General features: G+C 39.3%; 1 protein-coding gene across 2 annotated transcripts in view; it reads right to left on the reverse strand.

The window, feature by feature from the left end:
• LOC134213588 (dual specificity protein phosphatase 3) overlaps positions 1 to 19,846 on the reverse strand; it is a 112,233-nt gene that overhangs the window by 72,286 nt on the left and 20,101 nt on the right. The window contains exon 1 of one of the 2 annotated variants that reach the window (XM_062692789.1): positions 9,254 to 9,665. The exons of the other annotated variant lie outside the window; for it this stretch is intronic. Coding sequence (XP_062548773.1) covers positions 9,254 to 9,271 — 18 coding nt within the window. The 5' untranslated portion in view covers positions 9,272 to 9,665. Of the gene's footprint in view, positions 1 to 9,253; positions 9,666 to 19,846 lie in introns of those variants that run through there. 2 annotated transcript variants of the gene reach the window in all.

Raw genomic sequence — 19,846 nt, forward strand, 5'->3', positions numbered from 1 at the left:
AATATAATATTTACGCTTTTTCGCCAAGAAAAGCACCCCTTAATAACCCATCCAAACTCCAACTCCAGATACCTATGAAGGTCACGCGAGTTCTCCGCATCTTCTTAAGTAGGTATCTAATCAACACTTCCCACCCAAATCCCCCCTGATCGTAAGGACCTGGCCAGGTGTTGAACAAAGGGATCGTTGAATGAAAAACATGCCAAGCCCCAGGCTGTTTTTCTGGCGCATCTAACGTCCCTATCGACAGCCAACCCAGGATAGTGTGCGGTCAGATATGCTATGCTTTGCTATGCTATTTAATGGCTTGGTGTGATAAAGGACGATTGCATCTTACACCAGAATCAATAATCACGGTTGTAGCTTTTGAAACAAGTGAGTCATTTACAAAATATAAGATCGATTAAGAGAAATCGATCAATACAGTTACTTCCATATGAAACTAAGCGCGAGATGCGATTTTTTTTTCCAAGCCGGAGAAAGAGCAGCCCACAGCATCCATAATAGCTGATGCCTGCTTTAAACTCGATCCTGTGGATTATATCTCTAGAATACACTGAATACTCTGGAACATGCTTCATCAGTCTCCATGTCACCTGATGGTTCACACTCTAGCACTTGAACGAATTCAGAACAGTTTCGTTAGATTTGACTTCAAGCTATCCAGGTATTTGCAATTTGATTGACAAGAAAACTCTTTCCACCAGGTGTCAAAAATGGCAGTGAGCATTTATATTCTACTCTGGGAATCTGGAGTTGCTATTTTGGAGATTGTACGATAGAATGCAAATAGGGCTTATTACGGACTTCGTAATTAGCTTAAGTCCCGTAGTCTGCAAACGACAACAACACTCGCGTTGTATACTACTCTGATTCTTCCGGTGGCTTTGTACGGCCATGAAACATGGACGTTAAAGGAGGCTGATCGGATAGCTTTCGGAGTGTTTGAGCGTAAGGTGCTGCGGACAATACTTGGCAGTAAACAAGAGAACGGTATCTGGCGGCGTCGCATGAATCACGAATTGTACCAGGTATATAAAGGGCTTATACAACACGGCAGACTACGGTTGGCTGGTCACGTTGTTCGTTTGCTGGAAGAACGTCAAGCGAAGATTATATTTAGTAGAGAATCCGGAAGAGGCCGCAGGCTTCGTGGAAGGCCGCGTACACGATGGCTTTTTGCAGTTGCAGAGGACCTGAGGGCGCTCAATGTTCAGGGCGACTGGAAGCGATTGGCCTAGGATCGAGTCCAGTAGAGAAGGATACCCCATTCGGCGTAGGTTCATCGAAGAGCTGTAGCCCATCAAGTATCAAGTACGATAGAATACTTTATCACGTAATATTCGAAACTCATCGTTATTTGTGATTACATTTCACAACTAATAAAAAACTAATAAAAACAGGTTCGCTTCACATAGGCCTCAGTGAACCCTGCCCTGAGATTGATTGAACCCACGGCATACGGCATTGTCTGTATACCGTGGATTGAACCCCAATTGTGAAAACTGCTATAGGGCACTGCACGGACTGCTTTGTCTCTTTTTCGCTGCGAAGAAATTAGAAAAAAACAAGGCCAGTAAACGTCAAAATTTATGAGGAACGAAAGAGAAAGAGATGTTTCCGTGCAGTGCCCTATAGTACTTTTCATGCCTACTATGATAACAATCTTCTCTAAGAAATCTATTTGACTGTTGTTACTTGATGGTTCATGATAGGGGAAGTGCACCGGTTTTGGCCAACTTAGTGCCTAATTTGGCCAACCCTAAAAAATACATATTTTTTCAAAATAATCGATCAGTTGAAAGCAGCGTTGAAGCGTGAGGGATATATCTCTTGTTGGAACTAATAAAACCCTTGAGAATTGCTTTATTTTTGGAGTTATTCGCAAAATTGGCCAAATTAGGAACATGGCCAAAACCGGTACAGTTCCCCTACTACCTAAATATTTACAATACGCTAGGAGAAGAAAGAACGTTTTCAAAGAAAGGAAAAGTAGAATCATGAAAAAAAAAATCCACGGCAAGATATGGGATGTTACAGTCGACTCATTACATCTTCTTGATCTCGATATCTCTCGCTATGTCTATGGTTTTCTCGGTCCCTTCAATTTACATACATTTTTGCTGTCTACATCTCGATAACCTCCTGAAGGGTAATTTTTTAAAGATTTTGAAAGTTTTTTATGCACGGCAATGGTTTTTTTTAATAATTCCAAACTAGTTACCTATTTGTCCGGATAGTTCTACTTTGATTCGAGTCGAAAGGGTATTGTGTCAGTACTGACACTGATTGGAAAATAAAGTATCCTGTTCGAAAAAAAATGGGCGGCTGACCTTGTGATCAATCTGGTCGTTCGTCTAGATGCATCTACTTTCTACCGCAAATTTTGAATAACGCTCTATGTTTTGGCCACATACTAACCACAGTTGTGTGGGGAAGTTCACGACGCCAACGATGAATGAAACGGCACTTTATGCGCTAATTTGAATGTTTTGCTCCCAAGAGAAAGCGTGCCTAGTTGGTAGACGAGCTCGGTGGTCTAGTGGCTACCGCTTCTGCCATATAAGCAGGAGGTCGTGGGTTCAATTCCAGGCTCGACCCTTTCCTACTTTGTATTTCTATCTTAGTTCTTTCTGTGTTTCACGTTATACCAAAACGATTCCTTCTGTTATAACCTTCCACACAATCCCAAAACCTCCCGTGGCACTATGAGTGGTCGTAGAGTTCTCTGCATCTTTCTTAAGTAGGTGTCCAACAAATCATCTTTCCCTTTCCTCAGCATTCGCAAGGAAGTGGCCAGGACAGATCTCGACACAGTCATTGAGTAGATGAAAGTTAGCGTGTAAGAATACTATTCGGAGTCATGCAAATTTCTCCAGGAGATCTGGAAATCTATCTAAGGAAAACTCAGGAAGGAAAAATTTCCTCAAGAAAAACATCAGGAATTTACGATGGACATACAGTAGACGATTGATAGCCTGCAAGTCATTTAGCTGCAATGCTTTTTAACTGCAATTCGATAGTTGTAGCAGTTTTGCAGTTTAAAATAATGTAAAGGTCAATAGCAGCTACAATGCGCTGCACAATTAAAGGTAACTGATAAACATTATTGGATGTCTGGAACGCGTTGCAGTTATCGAACGGCATTCACTAACTAAAAAAATATGTTGAAAACAGGAAGTGTATCACCTGAAATTGCTTCTGGAATTCCGTAAAAAACCAAAATTTATCCCAAATTGAGTGGTGATTATACCTTCCTCGATTCAATGTGTTGAATTCGAATTAATGTTGTAAATGTGGTGCTAAAGAATCGCCTTTTTTGAGCGTGCTTACAGCGGCACAGTAAGAGTTAAGGTGAGTTACGACAGAGTCCAAAAATGGCTGCCACAATGGTCGTGCAAGCCCTCACCTCGCGTTTTTGCTCGCACAAATTTAAATTTTTGGGCAGTTGGCACATCTGAAAACCATTTTTTCGTATGTGCTGCAAGTGAGCAAAGGTGAAAAACTGCTTTTTGCTTTTGCCTGTCGTTTACTTTTGGAGTTATGTGCTCCTGAAAGCGCTATGTAGTTTTGAAATTGGATTCCAACGCGATTCACCTTAACTTTTTGAAATTAGTATGGCGAAAGGCATCTATAGTTCGATTTCTCAAAATTAATTCATCGAAAAAATATCTGCAAGAGCAGTTCTTGGAGAATAGCTTTGGAAATTTTGGGGATTTCCTAAACCAATCAATGCACGAATTTTAGTAGAAGTTTTGAAGAATTTCCTGAAGAGTTCATTAAGAAAAAGCTGAAGAGTTTCTGGAATACTTTCCGGGGTAATTTTATCAAGATATTCAACAGCAACTTCTGGGGGTTTCTGAACGAATTCTTAACAAAAAACCAGGAGGAAGTACATAAAGAAAATTTAAGATGACTTCCGTGGAAATTGCTTTGAATTTTTTTTAAAGATATCTACCAGAGAAAATTCCGGGTGGATTCCAGGAGCTGTTTTCGTAGAAGCTCTTAGAAATAATTTTTAACCAATAGCCGAATGATTTTAGGAGAACTTCATTGGAGGAATTTTGGAGAGAATACCTGAAGAAATTACGAGAACAATGTGCTAGATATTTTCTGGAGAAATACACAATTAAATTTCCGTTTGTTAGAGAAATTTCATGTAAATTTAGGAAGGAATTCAGTTGGAACATCTGGAGAGTCCTCGAGTTAAATAGTATAAGTTCAAGGAGAATTTCAATAAGAATTTTTCAGTGGTGCTTCCTGGAGATTTTCGGGGGAGTAACCGTGAATTTTTTTAAAGAAATTCCCAGGTACATTTGTTGGAGAATTTTAAGTGAAATTTCCGGAGGAATCCCAGGAGATATTCCTAAAGGATTTTTCGGAGGTATTCCTGGAGAAATTTCCACAGGTATTCCTAGAGAAAGTGCCAGCCAGGCCACCACCACCTCGGCATGATCTGCTTAGGATCCGACGTATAACACGCGTCAATACCGAAGCTCCATCACAGCCATCCAAAGCATGAAATGGAATAAAGTCCCAGGGGTCGATCGCATATCAGCCGAGATGCTCAAAGCTGACCCCATGACATCACTGCATCGTTTTTTTTAAATATCTGGGACACCGCAACATTCCCGGTCGACTGGATGCAAGGTATCTTAGTGAAGGTACACAAAAAGGGTAACCTGACTGTATGCGATAACTGGTGAGGCATTATGTTGCTGTGTACCGTTCTCAAAGTTCTGTGCAAAATTATCCTAGCCCGGATTAAGGAGAAGATCGATGCGACTCTCCGGCGGCAGCAAGCCGGATTCCGTGCCGGAAGACCCTGTGTGGACCATATTGTCACGCTCCGCATCATTCTGGAGCAGGTCAACGAATTCCAAGAGTCCCTTTACTTGGTATTCATTGACTACGAAAAAGCTTTTGACCGTCTCAATCACGATAATATGTGGGGCGCCCTGAGATGCAAGGGGGTTCCTGAGAAAATCATCGGCCTCATCGAGGCACAGTACGAGGCCTTTACGTGTAGAGTGCTGCACAATAGGGTCTTGTCCGACCCTATTCGGGTCGTAGCTGGTGTGAGGGAAGGATGTATTCTATCACCGTTACTGTTCCTCATCGTAATCGACGAAATTCTGGTAGGTGCGATTGACCGTGAACCAAACCGCGGGCTGTTATGGCAGTATATAACCATGGAGCACCTAAACGACTTCGAATTGGCTGATGACGTTGCACTTCTCGCTCAACGGCGCTGTGATATGCAGAGTAGGCTCAACGACCTTGCCGAGTGCTCCTCTTTTGCAGGCTTAGTCATCAACGTCAACAAAACCAAATCGTTGGATGTAAACACGGCGACTCCTTCCAGTTTCACAGTAGCCGGGCAACCAGTGGAGAATGTTGAAAGCTTCCAATATCTTGGTAGCCAAATGACGTCAGACGGCGGTACCAAGATCGACATAGGCGCACGAATCAAGAAAGCGAGGGCTGCCTTTGCGAGTTTAAGAAATATCTGGAAAAACAGGCAGATAACGCACCAAAATACGAATTTTTAACTCAAACGTGAAATCTGTGCTGTTATACGCTAGCGAAACATGGTGTGTATCAGTGGAGAACACTCAACGGCTGCAGGTGTTCATTAACAGATACCTGCGGTATATAATTCGGGCCTGGTGGCCTCACAACTGATGATGATGATGATGATGGTCCCGCCACATACCCCTAAAAAAGGTTTGAGCCAGACGATTTATCTTTAAGATATTTAATTGTGATCAATTTAATCAGATTTTGCAAAACAATAAACGATCCGATTATTTTCACAGATATAAACAACAATACAAATTATCATCGCTTTCCAGCAAAAAATATAAATAAGTAAAACTACTGCAGATGTTCGCAAACATCATCAGTGATACAGCGAGTCCGATACAAATACAAAACTTGTGATACCTCTCGCATGATGGCAAAAGTTTCGTCAGGAAGCGCGTACTCAAACCATTCTCGCTAGTACCAATCAATTTACTGTACAAAGCTCGTCAACATTCAAAACTTGTGTTACCTCTCCGTAGATACCAAAAGTTTCGAGAAAATCGCGTTCTATCTGAGAGCTCCCTACTTTTCTGTAGTTTCTTTCAAACAGTTTCAAATATTTCAAATTGTACTGATAAATACAAAAAGTAATTTATACCTGTATTACGCGCGCGATTCTCAAACTTTCGTAGACTACACATAAAGAATAAAAGTTAAAACACATCAACAAATAAAATACTATCATCATCATCGAGGCGAACAATATAGTCTATAAGCGCTCTAATGAAATAACAAATCATTTACATTCGTCCAAACAAAAATATCCGTTATCATCTGGATTCATGGCGGCGAAGCCTCAATAAAGAAATAAAAGAAGTAGACCGAAATCTAACCTGGCAATTGGTTAAAGCGATAGCTGGACAACGCTCAGGATGGAGATCTTTCAAGTCGGCCCTTTGCACCACCGGAGGTGTACAGAATCCATAAATAAGTAAGTAAATTCCTGGAGAAATTTTCGTAGGTATTCCTTTAGAAATTTTCGGAGGAAATCCTGGAGAAATTTTCGGAGGAATTTTGGATGAATTTCCGGAGGAATTACTGGAGGAATTTCCGAAGGAATTCCTGGAGGAACTTCCAGAGGAATTCCTGGAGAAACTTCCAGAGGAATTCCTGGAGGAACTTCCAGAGGAATTCCTGGAGGAACTTCCAGAGGAATTCCTGGAGGAACTTCCACAGGAATTTCTGGAGGAACTTCCAGAGAAATTCCTGGTGGAACTTCCGGAGGAATTCCTGGAATTTCCGCAGGAACTATTGGACAAATTTCCGGAGGAATTCCTCGAGGATTTTCCGGAAGAATCCCTGAAGAGATTTCCTGGAGGAATTTTCTGCGGAATTCCCGGAGGAAGTTCCTGAGGAATTCCCGGAGGACTTTCCTGAAGAATTCCTGGAGGAATTTTCAAAGGAATTCTTAGAGGAATTTCCGAAGGAATTCTTGGAGGAATTTCCATAGGAATTCCCAGATGAATACCCGAAGGAATTCCTGGAGAAATTTCCGGAAGAATTCCCAGAGGAATTTCCGGAGGGATTCTCGGATGAATTGCCTGAAGAAATCTATCTTATTTTTAAAACGCTGACAGAATATGGGCTGAAAAGAAGTGTATCATGAATTCGAAACTATGAAGTTCGAGTTCGCACCATACGGCCATCGAAGCTTCACGGAAAAGTTTCAGTAAAAAGCCAATAAAATGTCAGATTTGCCCGGAACAAAACTGTATGATGTTCATGATTTAGTTCTTATGAAACATTTTCATATGTTTGATATTATGAAAATGATACAACCAGCGAAAATACATATTTTAGATAAGTAAAAAAATATTTTAAAAAAAAATTTAAGAAAAATCTGTGGACAATTTTCGAAATTTAGTTATGGAGTTCTAAGTTTTCGAAGAACCTTAGAAATATTCTGACGGAATTTTTATGATTCTGAATTGAGTTCTGGGGTTCATGTACTTCTTGTCTTGTGAAAAAGAGAGGTTCGCACATTTTTTGATTTAAAGAAAAAAAATCAGCTTATAATCCTGAAATTCGCAAAGAATCCCAGAAAAACATGTGAGAAACCCAACCTATATAATAGGGGCTGGTAGAAAATTCTGAGCTCCGTTTAGAATCTCGGAAATCCGTTGAATCTAAAGAAAGTAAAAGAAAGAAAGAAAGCATTTTATAATCGCGAAAACTCATACACTGGTTCATTTAAGAAATGCTCATTGGCCAGTCTGTTTTCTTGGGTCAGGTTTTAATGTTTCAGGATGTACTATCTTTGGTTCAATTCTTTTTTCCATACTGTACAAAGTAAATCTGTTAATTTTGAAAACATGATATCATTCACTATCTGCATTTACACATAGGAGGACGTTCAAGACACACCTACAGGACCGTAGCCTATCAAAATCAATTTATCTCATACACCAAAATGGGATAAACTTCGATCGCTTCGATACAGAACCCTATACTGCATGATTAATGCGCTAATTGATCGCCAATAGCAAACAAGATAGACTACTAATTACCATCAATCAACCCCAATCCCAACTCGATATTACCCATATCGGTTTCAATCTTTCGTCGTCGTCGTCGTTGTCGTCGACGTGGGGCTGATGCACATTCAGTGGGCGAAAATATACCCATCGTGACGTGTGTTTGTTGATTTTTTACGTATGATAAGATCAACTTTATTTCACGGTTGGGTAGCGAACGACAGAATGAGACGCAGCATCACCCACTTCTGGGCGCGTGCTGAATGCAACCCATCGGAGCTAATCGAACACGTTTCTGTAACCAGAAGTGGCGGCTATATTTATCGGCACTTATCGGTGGTGCGCCTTGTGGCATCTAAACAATTCATCGCAAAAGTTCTCCTAACATTGAGCGAAGTGCGTGGGGGCTCGGTTTGTTTTGTTTTTCTGCCAAGTACGGTGTGGATATTATTATTCACGCTTGATTTGGTGTTGATCGACTACGACGACTAATCGCTAGCATGGCAACGACCGATTGCTGCTGAAACAGTTGAAAAAGGAACTGAAATGGAATCGATTCTACGGTATCACAGTTGGAGTCCCTAGCTTTTGATACAGATACTGCATTAAAATAATACAAAATTGTGAGATGGTTGTACTGAAATCTTCTGAAATTGTATCCTCCAAAATTTTATAAAGTTTCTGTAAGGTTCTTATCCAGAACTGTATTAAAATTCGGAATAGTGAATATAAAATTTTAAAGTTATCGCAGAAAAGTGGTCTATATTTTATGATTATGGATATACCATGCTTGTGGGAGAAGTGTATTTATCATTTGATGACATGACTTTCGTGTCATTCGGTGAACCGATCCATAATCTCAATATTGATGCAGTTGGCCTCCGTTCGGTACCTTTTAACGAATGCTATGCGGTTTATGCTTCTGACTATGGATAGAGGGGGCTGCCTTGTGGCACATTTGAAGAATTTTGATAGTCCTGTTGCGTGTTGCATTCCGACGGTTTCCCTCTATTTGTTTGAATGCATGTTGCAAGGAGGGAACATGCTAGGTTGCGTTTCTGGTTAGTGGTATGCTAAATTGTGCAGATTTTTGGTCGGTTAGCTGAGGTATTTATCGAACAAAGTTTGCTCGCATGCTTGAAAACTTTTATTCCTCGACCGATATTGTTTGGAAATTTGTTCAATATACGTACCGCATATCTCCAAGACATGATGGTTATTCAATTTCTCTAAGCTCCACAGATTCGATCACTCCTTCTCAACTCAAATAACGAAAACTCATTAACGCTTTCTATATCCGGAAATCCTCCAATGGCACTTTAGATTCCACTATCGATTTGCAATTTCCAACGTAATATGGATTTTTTGTTTGGCTTCGAATGGCTTTTTTTTACAATTCCGCGTTCTGCTTCAAATTCGCAATCTCCAACCCAAATCTCAACTTCCAACCAGATATCTACACTCGCGAAGTAAATCACATCCGCGAATCCGCAGCTCGACACAAATGACTATCGTTCGTTATATTTTGATATAATACTGCACCGCTAGATGTGCGCAACTGACTGCCTGCTTCCGATGATGAGCTCTCGAACTAGATGACTGAACGGAACGACGCTGAGCGCGTCTGCTGTAGTTACCCCCGTCGTCGTCGTATCTACCCTGTTTGTTTGTAACGATAATATGTGGATGTAAAGTAGGGGGAGATGCCCCATAACGCCCTCGGATACAAAACGTTTTTACGATATTTCCACATATTTTGCGTATTTGGAGGTCCCAAGCATCTACGATAAGATTAGAAAAGCGAACGCATGGTGCATTGTTCCCTAAATGTAACCTAACAGGCGTTTGGTGTCCTACAGTTTTCAGGATGAAAGAAAATTCTCATTATTAGCTTCATATTACAGTACTTGTTTGTAATTTTCAATCGAATTCCCTGCGCACGAAAGTGTTCGTGCAATAGACACAGGCCATACATGATTTGCAAATTCATATGCAAACGCGTATTGCTCCCACCTCCCTACATTGCCTGAAGGTAGTGAATCAACACAGTCAGTGAGGAGGAAAATTTGCAAGCTACAGTGCAGGAAAATCGTCCGACTGCTGGTTGCGTGGAGGAGGGGAGGCTGAACCTGGGGTAAGTGAGGACGCCGATGAGTAATGAAGCGAATAGAGCGATCCGAGCACTATGGCAACCAACGGCGGGAACGAGTTCAAGAATCAAGAACAAACAAGAATGTGCGATTTGCGACGTAAGGTAGATATGCTGTAGATCAGCAGGAACGTTAAAGGTGCCGACGATTTTCCACACCTGACTCAAGTGCGACGCGTAGGTATAGAATATCAGCGTTTCAGTAGGTGTTGGTGTGTGAAAAATGAGTGAAAGTGAGTGTGGTGGAAATTGCGCGCGTCAAATTGATATCTGTTTTTCCACTTTCCGTTTTGCCGTGAACGGAAGATATTGGTTCGCTTAACTTCGAACAATTCGTGAGTTGTTTTTTTCTAGAGTTCCGTAGGTGGAAGGTCGAGAGAACACATGCACACACACATACTCACATGAATCACAGTCAATCAAGTCTATTTAATAAGATTGGTATGAAAATGAGTAGTTCTCCCGGAAATCAGTATATTTTTCAAGATTTCAATTTAGTGCTTTTTGATTTTTCTGGAAGTTTGCATATACTTTCTTTTTGACAAAAAACATAGTTTGCATCATTGGTTTGCCGTTTTGATTCTTGCTCAATTGACAAAAGCCTAAGCAAAAACACCTTTGACTTTTCCAAAAAAAATAGCTTAAAAGGACTTGTCCGATCGTTTTCATAAGTCAAAATTTATAAATACATGCATGGTGCATAAAAATAGGGGGAAAGACGGCTTTGGCAGGGTTTGTTCTATTATAGGAGGGGGTTTCTGTCGACCGAATTTTATGAAATTTGGCCACAATATTCTTTGATATGCAAAGAATGTTTAGGCCAAATTTGAGCCTAGTCAGTCATAAAAAAAACCCTGCCAATAATAGAACAAAACCTGCCAAAGCCGTCATTCCTTATGATTTTTCCTAAATTATGATTACACTAAACATGTTTGCGCATTTACATTCCTTGATCACATTACAGGCATACCTCGATAGTACACGTACACTCGTTTGTACGTACATTTTACCTCGATTGTACATACACCAAAAAAAGAGGGAGGAGTGGCGGGAGGGGTATTGTTTAGAAAATGAGCAATTCTGTGTAACTTTCAACTCCCAGGACCGATTTCAACCAAATTTTGTACACATATTCACTATAAGGAGACGATCATAAGGGATCCTAATTTTGAAAAGGGGGAGGGGTCTGGAGGAAGGGGTATTGTTCATAAAATGGGAAACTCAGAGTAAATTCTGAACCCTGGACCGATTTCAACCAAATTTGGTACACACATTCTCTATCATAAGGAGAAGATAACAAAGAAGGTAGGAGGGTCATTGGGCAAAGGGGGAGGTTATGGGGGAAGGGGTTGTTGTTAGAAAACGAGCGATTCAGTGTAACTCCCAACCCACATGACCAATTCCAACCAGATTTGGTACACATATTCTCAATTTTTGAAAGATGTTTATTGAAAAGATAGAAGGGCCATAGAAATTATAAAAATAGATCGATACATGGATACAATTCGATGCACGGTAGATCTACCTCTGCGGGTTTCGTGCTAGAGCATTGGACATTTTAATTGCATAACTTACTTTTCAGTCCCGAGCAAAGCCGGGTACATATGGCTAGTTTGAGATGGTCTATTCCCAAAAGTTTCTTCAAAAATTCATCCTTAGATTCCACTAGAGATTCAATCACGAGTCCCTTCTAAGATTCCTCCAAGACATCTTACTGAAATTCTTGCAGCAGCCGTTTTTAGTAAGGGGTCGTTCACTAATTACGTCAGCACTTATGGAGGGAGCGGAGGTCTGCCTTTTTATTACGCTCCATATAAATTAGCTTAGCTTTAGCTTAGCTAAAGCTTAGCTTTAGCTTAGCTTTAGCTTAGCTTTAGCTTAGCTTTAGCTTAGCTTTAGCTTTAGTTTAGCTTTAACAGCAAGCTTTAGCTTAGCTTTTAGCTTAGCTTTAGCTTAGCTTTAGCTTTAGCTTTAGCAACTGAAGCAAGCTTTAGCCAGCTTAGCTTGGCTTTAGCAGCTTTGAGCAGCTAGCTTAGGCAGGCTGAGCTGAGCAGGCTGAGCAGGCAGGCAGGCTGAGCAGGCTGAGGCAGGCTGAAGGCTGAGGCTGGGCAGGCTGACGGCTGACAGGCAGGCTGAGCGAGGCTGAGCCAGGGCAGCTGAGCCAGGGCTGAGACCCCAGGCAGGCTGGGGCAGGCTGAGCAGGCTGAGGCGGGCTGAGCCAGGCTGGGCGGGCTGAGCGGGCTGGGCAGCTGAGCGGGCTGAGCCAGGCTGAGCTGGGGAGCGGGCTGGGGCGGGCGGGGCTGGGCTGGCTGGGACCCAGGCTGGGCAGCCCAGCTGGGCTGCTGCCCAGGCTGAGCCCAGCTTAGCACCAGCACTGCCAGCTTTAGCTGGCAGCTGCTGCAGCTGGGCTAGCTTTAGCTTAACTTTAGAGCTTTAACACTCCACAGCTTAGCTTTAGCTTAGGCAGCTTTAGCCCAGCTTTAACTTAGCTTTCAGCTTTAGCTTAGCTTTAGCTTAGCTTTAAACAGCTTTAGCTTAGCTTTAGCTTAGCTTTAGCTTAGCTTTAGCTTAGCTTTAGCTTAGCTTTAGCTTAGCTTTAGCTTAGCTTTAGCTTAGCTTTAGCTTAGCTTTAACTTAGCTTTAGCTTAGCTTTAGCTTAGCTTTAGCTTAGCATTTTCCACATTATTTGACACTCATTATGGGAAGAGAAGACTCAATCATACCGTCAAATTTCATCCCAGAAAAATCTCTTATCGAATTTACCCTGCCCTTTGGTTCAGAAAGGGTAAGGGCGCGTTCTGCCAACTTGGTCGAGGCAGATTTCAAGTGTGAATAAGTTACTACATGGACGTTCTAAAGTGCCTGAATGAAATGTGTTGCTTGTGAGGAGCCCTTGAAGATGTGATGTTGAATCAGTATCTTGATATTAATCAGAATTTATAATGTAAATTATTATAATTTTTTTAATCACACTACTTTATTCCGTTACGTATTTAGTATACTTGAGTTTTAACTAAAAACACAATGTCAGTTTTGTCACAAATACAATGTCGGTAGTAATTACAAACTTATACTTATTAGTATTTTTACTTGATTCGCGATCCTAATTAAAAACTCCGATATAATAATATTCATAGTTTATCGCGTGTATTCAGAATGTTTTGTTTAAAATTACAAGACCTAATAATGATCCATAATTTACATCCGCTGAACCATTCTGAACGGCCGTATTGAGAATATCACCTATAACATCTTCTCTGCTTAAATAACAGACGCCTGATGCTGGATTATCTGGTTTTCCTCAATCTCTGGTGCTTGGCTTCCCGGTGGAACTTATATTGAGTATCCTTCGGAAAGAATCTATGCCCGGGATGGGGGAGTCGATTAAGGCAACATTCGTTTGAACAGAGACTTGTCTTTGGGGGCGGGGACTCGAGCTCGAGTGTCGATTTCGGGAGTCTGGTGGCGCTCTCGCGCGGACCAGCACTGTCAACATCAGAGACCCTCGTGTTGATGGTGTTGGTTTGCATGGGAGAGCTGTTGGATTCGTCGGGTCGTCGTTTGGGTCTTTGTTTGCAGCAGCGTATGGGTAGTTTTGAGACTTTGGTCTTGAAATGATATTCTCAAGCATTTTTCTTACATTATTTCTCCCTCCCCTCGGATAGGTTATCTTGCCGCGATGGGTGGGCATACGCCATTAGCACTGATATGGCAACCAAAGACATATCCTGTCGTGGTGATATCACATGTTGACTATTTTTTGTTTAATGCCGCGTCACATATAATCTGGCATTGATGCACTGATTTTACGCATGTGCATGTGATTCAACGGACATCGTATCTTGGAGCCTTGAATGGTGGTGCAGACAGGTAGAGGTCCTTTTCATCAGTGATAATGATCTCTGCTATGCGGCAATACTTTTCAGAGGCGTTCCCTGATGATGATGAGTCGTAGCCACGCCTCAACATAGCTAGGTAGGAATTAACCAGTAGAAAATATCATCAAGACATTCTGCATTTTTTCACGTTTGCTTAACTCTTAAGCGGTACTTACTTATACGCTTGAACTAGGATACTCGCCTGAGAGGAGGTGACCTTTAGCAATAGAGACAATGAACTGACATCAAAACGTAACATAATTTACAATGAGTATAGAATTGAACTGAATAACGTAGGAAACATAAGATAACTAAGACAGACAGAGTAATAATGACACAGTGCGAAACATTCGACATAATTATGACTAGATTAACAGTAGATCCATAGACATAAAGATCTACCATAAGACTTCCTAACCCTATCAAAAATTCGAAGTCCAAGAAATGTCTGTAAAATTATTACCTGTTGAATTTTATTCGGAGGCGATTTGAAAGCTTTTGAGGACCAACAGGCCCATAGCCCACAGTATTCGGTGTTGTTAAATTGAGAATTTTTGATAATTGCTGGGCGCACGGTTCTGAAGTATGGCCTGGTAAATAGACTAAATAGATTCCAAAATAAATTTTAAACGAGTCATATTTATCAAAATCTAGTGCGTTATTATTGTTTCAAAATGCACTTCTATTCGAGTTTTCTCTCTTTGTCATCATATCTACAATACGACTGACTCTCGCGATAGATTTTAAGCTTATTATTTTTTGAGCTTCATTTGTTTGATGGAAACTGCAAATTTAGAAAAAAAAATGACTGACTAGTTTTTGTTTGCGTTAACATTGTAGTAGGGATAGTAGTGATAATTCCTGATCTCGATGAAATTGTGAAAAAAATGGTTGTTGATATGAAAATGGTGATGTTGTGTGGTTATGCAAGTGTTAGTGAAAAGGTTACACTTACCTCATTTCACCGTATTCGGTAAATTTTACCGAAATCTCAACAGCAGAACTGTTCGGTAATTTATTTTACAGATTTTTTGTAATTTTTTCCATTGCTCAACTGTCAAAATCACCGAAAATCAGTTAAATTATTTACCGAACAGTTCTGCTGTTGAGATTTCGGTAAAATTTTACCGAATTCGGCAATTTATTTTAAGTGTGTACACAAGTTGGTATTGGTGGTGTAGACATAGTGACAGAAGAAGCTAGGTAAAAGATAGAGTTGATTTGGGATGGGAACATGTTCGCAGTGAGTATGAAGAATGAAATGCAATATTGAGTTGAGGTGCTAGAAGTGGGAATTATTTTATAATTATACTAGAAATAATGTAAAATATTCGGTTCATGTCCAATGAAAGCTAGTAGAAGTGTCGGTTCTTATATAATATATAACAGCGCTGTTTTGAAGATCGATTCATTGTGTGTGTGTTCATGACTGTAAATAAGATATTTGTGATGACAGGGACAATAGTAATTATGATAGTGATGATGGTGAATACGATAATAAGTGATGCTACCGGGATTATTTTGTAGAAAACTATTTGAATCAGGCCTTAATGCTACGTTTTGACAGGGCAAGTGAATTGAACAACTCAGTTGAATTCAATTGACTTGCCAAAAGTTGAACATGTTCAACTTTCTTTTCGTTCAAGTGAATTGAATTAAGGTGTTTACACGTTCCATTCGCGTTCGATTCAAGCGACTTGCTCAATTCACTTGCCTTGTCTAAACGTAGCATAACAGTGACCATTTGAGCAACGTAGCTTAGAAACGTCTGTTTTTGATCTGAAATAGAGGCTCATAGAAGCAAATTTAATCACCGGATCAACAGGGAATAGACCTAGTGTTAAGTTGGAGTGATGAGTGATAATTATAATGGTGAAAACGGTGATCATGTTATTGAAGGGGACTATTTAATAAAACTATTTGGATCAGGCCTAAAACAGTGACCATTTGAGCAACGTGGCTTTGGAACGTCTGTTATTGATCTAAAATAGAGGCTCATAGAAGCAAATTTAATTACCGTGGGGAATAACAGGGATGGACCCGGAGTAGAGTTTGAGTCGAGAGACTGCCAACGGGCTACATGAAAAAAAAAGAAAAATCTCTTATCGAATTTCTCCCACAAAAATTTGGAAGAAATTTAAATTCTCGTTTTCTTTCTCATCTGTCAAAAAAATTCTTCCACACTTTCGTCGGAATTCCAAAACAAGAAAATTTTGAAAATCTTTTCGAGAATTTCTTTTCTTACAAGAGATTTTTTGACCGGAATTCGGCTGCTGTGCGCTGATTGAAATTTTATCGGCGGTGCACAGTGGCTAAAACCGTGTTTTAAGCGCGTTTAATTAATATCACCTTTATTATGCAAGTTAGCTTAATGGTCTCTTCGAGACATTTGATCAGTAAGTAAATGCGCTTCTTTGAAGGTATTTAGCTTACTGATCAATCCCCCTATAAGTGAGATAAAAATTTTGTTTTTCTGCTTTACAATGGACAAGGTTAATGTTTTCACAAAAGTTGTAGTAAAAGTTCTCCTGAAAAACTGTCGAAGACACCGAGTTCGTAATTTCATTACTTTTGAAGATTTGTTACGTTTTATTCCGACAACCCCCTAAAAAAGGGTTTTCCATCATAGCTTTTTTATTTTCAATTCTACATTTTTTGCATGTTCTAGAAAGTTATAGATAATAACAAAATATGTCGTTTGGTGGTAATTGCACATTAAAAAAGTTATTACAGGTTTAATGGATTTTTTAGTCGTATTTGATGAAGTTGTAACTAAGTATAGGGCAAATTGTGGCAAACAATCTTATACGCATATCAAAGTACAAGTAATGGACTTTAATTTAATACTTAAATTGTCGAGTTGTAAGCGAATGTAAGACATGTTTGAACAAATAACTTTTTTGCAATTCCTGATCATAATACCTGAATTACAGTTGTCATTTGAGTGATAAAACGGCCTACTTTTCCATACCAACAGAATGGGTGCTTTAATGACCATTATGCAACTCAAATGGGTTGCATAATATTCATTATAGCACTCATTTGGGTGCTATAATGAAAAACCTACATTGGGACAGTAGTTACTTGACTACATTTAGCTGAATTAGTTTGGGTGAGTGTTTAAATAGTGTACTCTAAGCGTCTCGTAATAAATTAAATGGTTTGTTGGACATCACAGCACAATTTTCCAAAGGCAATTGCATTCATCGCTTCATAGCTTTCCAAGCTATGCAATTTGGCACGATAAGATGGAATCTTATTGTTCTCTGCCGCAACATAATTTATTGTCATGAATGATCATGTGGAGTAAATTCGATTGTACAATTTTGACATAGATTTATCATATTAAACCCCATTTTCGTCATTGCAAAAAATAGCGTTTGCAACTCGTTCCAAAACTCGATTTTTTCAGCACTCGTAGTATTAATGAGGCCAGCCTCGTTGGATAAACGTACAACTCGTGCTGAAAAAATCATCTTTTTGCAACTAGTTGCACAAACTACTATTATTGCTATATTAGAAGTGTATTAATGAAAATGCATTCAAGAAGTTGCTTTGCTTTTTTAAGATACTACACAAAATAATTTTAAAGCAATAAATTCGCTAATCGCTGTAGCTATTTTTACAGTCACTATTGTCTTTGTTTATGCTGCTATATGAAAAGTTCTCCTTTTCAGAAGAGTTTTTGCGTCCTCTGAAAACGAATATTTCGCTTTTTTATGGGCCATCCACGAGTTCTATTTATAAACGGTTCAGATGAAACGAGTAGCATGTCCAAAACATCACGGTCCGTTGCTTGTCTTGAAATTTTTCGGGTGCTGAGTTCTCGATATCTGCTTACCGGATAAAATATGTAAATAATATTAGGGGGTTGGCGGAATAAAACGTAACAAATCTTCAAAAGTAATGAAATTACAAACTCTGTGTCTTCGACAAAGTTTTTCAGGAGAACTTTTACTACAACTTTTGTGAAGACATTAACCTTGTCCATTGTAAAGCAGAAAAACAAAATTTTTATCTCACTTTTAGGGGGATTGATCAGTAAGCTAAATACCTTCAAAGAAGCGCATTTACTCATTGATCAAAAGTCTCGAAGAGACCATTAAGCTAACTTGCATAATAAAGGTGATATTAATTAAACGCGCTTAAAACACGGTTTTAGCCACTGTGGAGTAACTGTGGCGCCACTGTGGCGCACATAGGAGTAAATAAGCCAATTCTTGGCCAAAACTATTTTTTGCGGTTATTTGGGCATGATATTCCTAGAACGAAGTAATAATTGCCGATTATGCAGGAAAATGCATTTTTTGGATAAATCTATCCACCTAACAGTGTAAAACCAGATAAAAATGTCAAAGCACATATATTTTCAAATAAAACCTCGCGTTTTATGTAAAATCTCTTGCTTTCGCTACGCAAACGATTCTAAAATTACTATATTCCACATAGTAGCAAGAAACCCGTAGTTAAAGCTGTATCCTTAGATGGATTTTCTAACATTTACATAGGGTAAAAAAAATTTTAATTATTTTAACCCATGCCCAAGATCCCAAATGAAAAATGGTTGTATAAATTCGCATGTACAAAACTAAACAATGTTTTTTTATTGAACACTCTTCTCTCCTTAACTTAAATCTTAACCTTAAAAATTAGGGTCTGAAAAGGTGAAGCCTGTAGTAAGAAATATAAATCACCTGTATTCTATATACCATGGCTCGAAACAACAACGATTACCATGTCCGAATCGAAGCCCACAAGATATCATAGCTAGCAATGAAAACGGGTTCATCCTAAATCTAGGTAGTAACAGATTTCTCTACAATGCAGAAGTTATAGATAAGCGATTTTAATATAAGGTTTTCAAAAAGATATCAACGCAACTCATGGGAGACCCATTATTCTATTTGTGTCTTGACAAAATGCATGCTAAATAGCATGCATTTTACAATTTTTTCCTGGATTATATGTGGTAATTTATGAACAAATGTTAAAATTTTGTTTGAAAATGATGAAAAATTGCATTTTATTCAAATAGCTCAGAATCTAATTTGCGGACGTTTGCGGACGAGTTTTCACGTGGAATGCTTAGTCCATATCTTGAAGTTACACCCAAGTGATTTATCTTTGCCGGATCTTGCCGTATAGATTAACTTTTCCTCTGAAGAAAAACATAAAAGATAGAAAAAATAGTGATTTTCAAGTGATCATCACCTGAAACATAAAATTTATAATTTGACCATAAACATGAACAAAATGGAGACATACAACTATAATCTACTCATTGTGTACTAATAATAGCTTGTTGATAACATTTATGTTGTGTAAAAATCAGATTTTCCAAATACTCCACAAATTAAGTAGATAAAATCCAATTCAATATCTCATTTTTGAGCCTCAATTATTTTTTTTTACAAAGTTTTGGGTCATTTCTGAAACAGCCATAGTATGCAGAATGTTTTTAAGTATCTAAAAAAAATATAAGAATGTATAAATGTTGAAATTTTTGGGTTTTGTCCACGAATTTGTTCTAGTTACTCTTCTGTGCGGCGTTCCGCCGCTGGTGATTTGCGGCGGCGTAAATAGGCGAGAATCAATTTCATGCTTTAGAAATTTTCCGGTATTTAGCGGGATGTTCCTTCAGGAATTCAATTCACCGAAATCTCAACAGCTGAATTGTTCGGTAATTATTTCACCAATTATGCGATTTTTCCTTTGTTCAACTGTTAAAACCACCGAAAATCTGCAAAATTATTCACCGA

This window comes from Armigeres subalbatus, chromosome 2 (assembly GCF_024139115.2).
Source record: "Armigeres subalbatus isolate Guangzhou_Male chromosome 2, GZ_Asu_2, whole genome shotgun sequence".
NCBI lineage: Eukaryota > Metazoa > Arthropoda > Insecta > Diptera > Culicidae > Armigeres > Armigeres subalbatus.